This window comes from Cryptomeria japonica, chromosome 3 (assembly GCF_030272615.1).
Source record: "Cryptomeria japonica chromosome 3, Sugi_1.0, whole genome shotgun sequence".
NCBI lineage: Eukaryota > Viridiplantae > Streptophyta > Pinopsida > Cupressales > Cupressaceae > Cryptomeria > Cryptomeria japonica.
Window position 1 is genome coordinate 80353795 of NC_081407.1, and position 3138 is coordinate 80356932.

General features: G+C 27.2%; 1 protein-coding gene across 1 annotated transcript; it reads left to right on the plus strand.

Annotated features, from left to right (window-relative positions):
- Positions 1-1317: 1317 nt before the first annotated feature.
- LOC131027955 (calmodulin-like protein 2) lies at positions 1318-2547 on the plus strand. The gene is made up of 2 exons (XM_057958052.2): positions 1318-1455; positions 1658-2547. The coding sequence occupies exon 2, from the start codon at positions 1708-1710 to the stop codon at positions 2179-2181; it is 474 nt and encodes a 157-aa protein (XP_057814035.1). The 5' UTR covers positions 1318-1455; positions 1658-1707; the 3' UTR covers positions 2182-2547.
- Positions 2548-3138: the final 591 nt, after the last annotated feature.

The following is a 3138-nucleotide window of genomic DNA, read 5'->3' on the forward strand; positions in this document are numbered from 1 at the left end:
TTTAGAGAAATATAGGTAAAGTACGTCGAAAGATATCATATTTGTTTATTATTCCACTTGAAAAATAATTATATTATTATATTATATTTAATATTAATTTATTATTATATCATGATATTGTAATCAATATTACATTATTATTAAGATATTACTATATTTTAATATTTTAATATTTTTATTAAATTGTTCACCAAAGCAAAAAAATCTATTAAGACTAATTATTATTATTATTATATTATCATATCTTTATATTATTATTATAATATTATTTTGATGAAGTTAACTATTAGTATGATGGAGATAAATAGAATTGATTAATAGTTAAACTCAAAGTGAGTGGTAGTTGAGAGGAGAAAATAAATAAATATTTATTTTGTTTTTCATGCATTTATTTTAATTTAGGTTATTTAAAGTTATTTAAATCATTTTTATTTAAGTAATAGTAAAACTAATTGTTTAATCACACATATCTATTTATGTGAGTATTAATACACACGTAAATAAAATAGTATTTTAATTTAGAATTTAATAAAAATAAAATAATATCTAAAATTTTAAATATTATATGTATTTTAGGACATAGTAGAACAATAATTTATGTACACTTCACAATAAAACAATATTTTAAATATTATATGTATTTTAGTACATAGTAGAACAATATTTTATGTACACTTCACAATAAAACAATAAGTTTAATATAAATATACAATATTTATTATGTTTTAAAAAAAGTAAAAGAAGTATCATGATTTTTGATATGAATATATTTTACATAAATTTAAATAAATCTAAACATATTAATTTTAATATTTTTTAATTTTTAAATGATTTGAAACGTTGATGAAAAAAACACAAAATCAAATCCAGAAACTCAAATACACCATACAATCTAATTTTTTATTAAACTAGATACAATTACAACATTGGGTGATTATAATGAAAAACACCTCTAAAAATATTTTAAATGAAATATAAAATTAGTAAATATACCTACTTAAAAAATTTTAAAACCCCCAAAAAGGAATATGATCCTAATTATAGACATAAGAATTTTTTTTTTTAGCCTCAGACTTTTCAACTCAACGGAAAACATGGGGAAAACGCGTTGAAAAAAAAGCCACCGCTTTTTTGCGCTTTTTCGACGACTGGTACCACTCGTTCACTCAAGTTTCTTTGCGTGACGTTAAAGTTTTTTAAAGGGATCCTTCCTTATTCCTTCTTATTTCCAGTCTAAAGCCTCGCATGTATTGCTCTCACAGTCATGTACCAGTTTTATTTTTATTTTTAGCTAAAATATTGTAAGTGCATGTTTGAATGCATGCATGCACAAAAAGCAATTTATTGTGAACAACTATCGATAGAATCCATGAACCTCTATAAAAGACTACCTTACTGTGCTGTTTGAAACACGCACAATCTGCAGGTTGGAGAAGGAGCTTTATTTATATTGAGGTATGATGAAATCCATTTTCAGAACTTGAATTCTGTACGTGTGTGTTAAAACAATTTATGTTAATATATTGTTTCTGTTTCAGAATCTTTAATTACACGTTTGGGATGGTCCATCGATTTGGCTTCTACATTTGTATTCTTAATTAGTTCCTTCAGATCTCTTTTTCCCTTTGCCCATTACATTTTCCTATGTTTTTTTCAGGCCGTCTGCATATTGTAATATTGAAGAACAGGCTACAGTATCCAAAAAGAATGGGCGATCTGGATGAAATTCGTAAAGTGTATGAGATGTTGGATGAAAATGGAGATGGAGTGGTGAGCGTGGGTGAAGTATGTGGATTCATGAAAAAGCTCGGAATATCAATGTCGGAAGATGATGTGAAATCTTTAGTGGTGAAGAAAGCTGTTGAAGAGGATTGTTGCAGTCTTCGATTTGAGGAATTTGTTGAGCTTTATCGATCCATTCTCAACAAGCATGAAGATGGTGAAGAAAAAGACGAGTCCAAGGATTTGATGGAGGCGTTTAGGGTTTTTGATGAGAACAAAGATGGGTACATTTCTTGTAACGAGCTTCAGAAGGTGCTGTTTACAATGGGATTGATTCCGCAGGGGCAAGATGCGCAAAACTGCCAGAAAATGATAAGCAGATTTGATTCAGACGGCAATGGAGTTTTGGATTTCTCCGAATTCAAAAAAATGATGTCCTCTAAGAAGCCTTCTCCGTGAGGAAAGGTTGTTCATTCTTGTCAGTTTTTATGGTTACTGAATATGGTCACTGTATTTTTTATGGTAAAACGGTGCATTTTGTATGAGAAGTCACATGTTTTTTTTTATATTCACTATAGTGGAATCTGGAGACATGTTTGAATGTTTGAGAAGAGTAAATATCAATGGGAAAACCAGTCCCTTAATAACCAAAATAAATACCATTGTTATATTTCTTTTTTTTTTTTTTGTGAAGGAAAGAATACTTTTCCTTAGATTCTAGGGTAAAATAGTAAGATGTATGGATCTGATTAATTTAATGGGTATATTTAAGTGTATATGTTTTTCAAAATTAAATGTTTGAAGTGTCGAATTAAATCTAATAAATTAAAGTATTTGATTTTGAGATTAATAATGAATAGTTCATGTGAAGTCTTTGGAATTTAGGTAGAGTTTATTATAGTCTATAATTTTAGAATTATAATCTTTTTTATGTTGTCGAATGTCAAGTTCATCATAGAATTGTTTTACAATTTGTAAATTTGATCTAGTATTTTGTGCAATTTGATCCTTTTTTACTTGATTTACTTCTTCTTTTGTCTTATTTGATATCTACTCATTGAAATTTAGAAAGGACCCTATAAAGATGTATGGATATCTTTTATTTCATTTATGTATTAAATTCAAATATTTTGGTGTTGATTACTCTACTAATGCTGCCATTCAATGTTAGAGGACTTCTCAAATTTGGATGTTTTTAGTGAATTCCTTTAAATAAGAGCACATCACATCAAATTTATAAAACATGTACTTGGTTAAAGAAAAGAAAATAAAGAGATTATTTTGATAAATTTGAATTTTTGATTTTGTAAGAGTCAAGTTTAGCACAAGGTCAACCTAGTGACTATAATGATGACCTTAGATGGGAAAATGATCATAATTAGAGGACTAAAGCTTGTATTAAGATATGTAGATAGT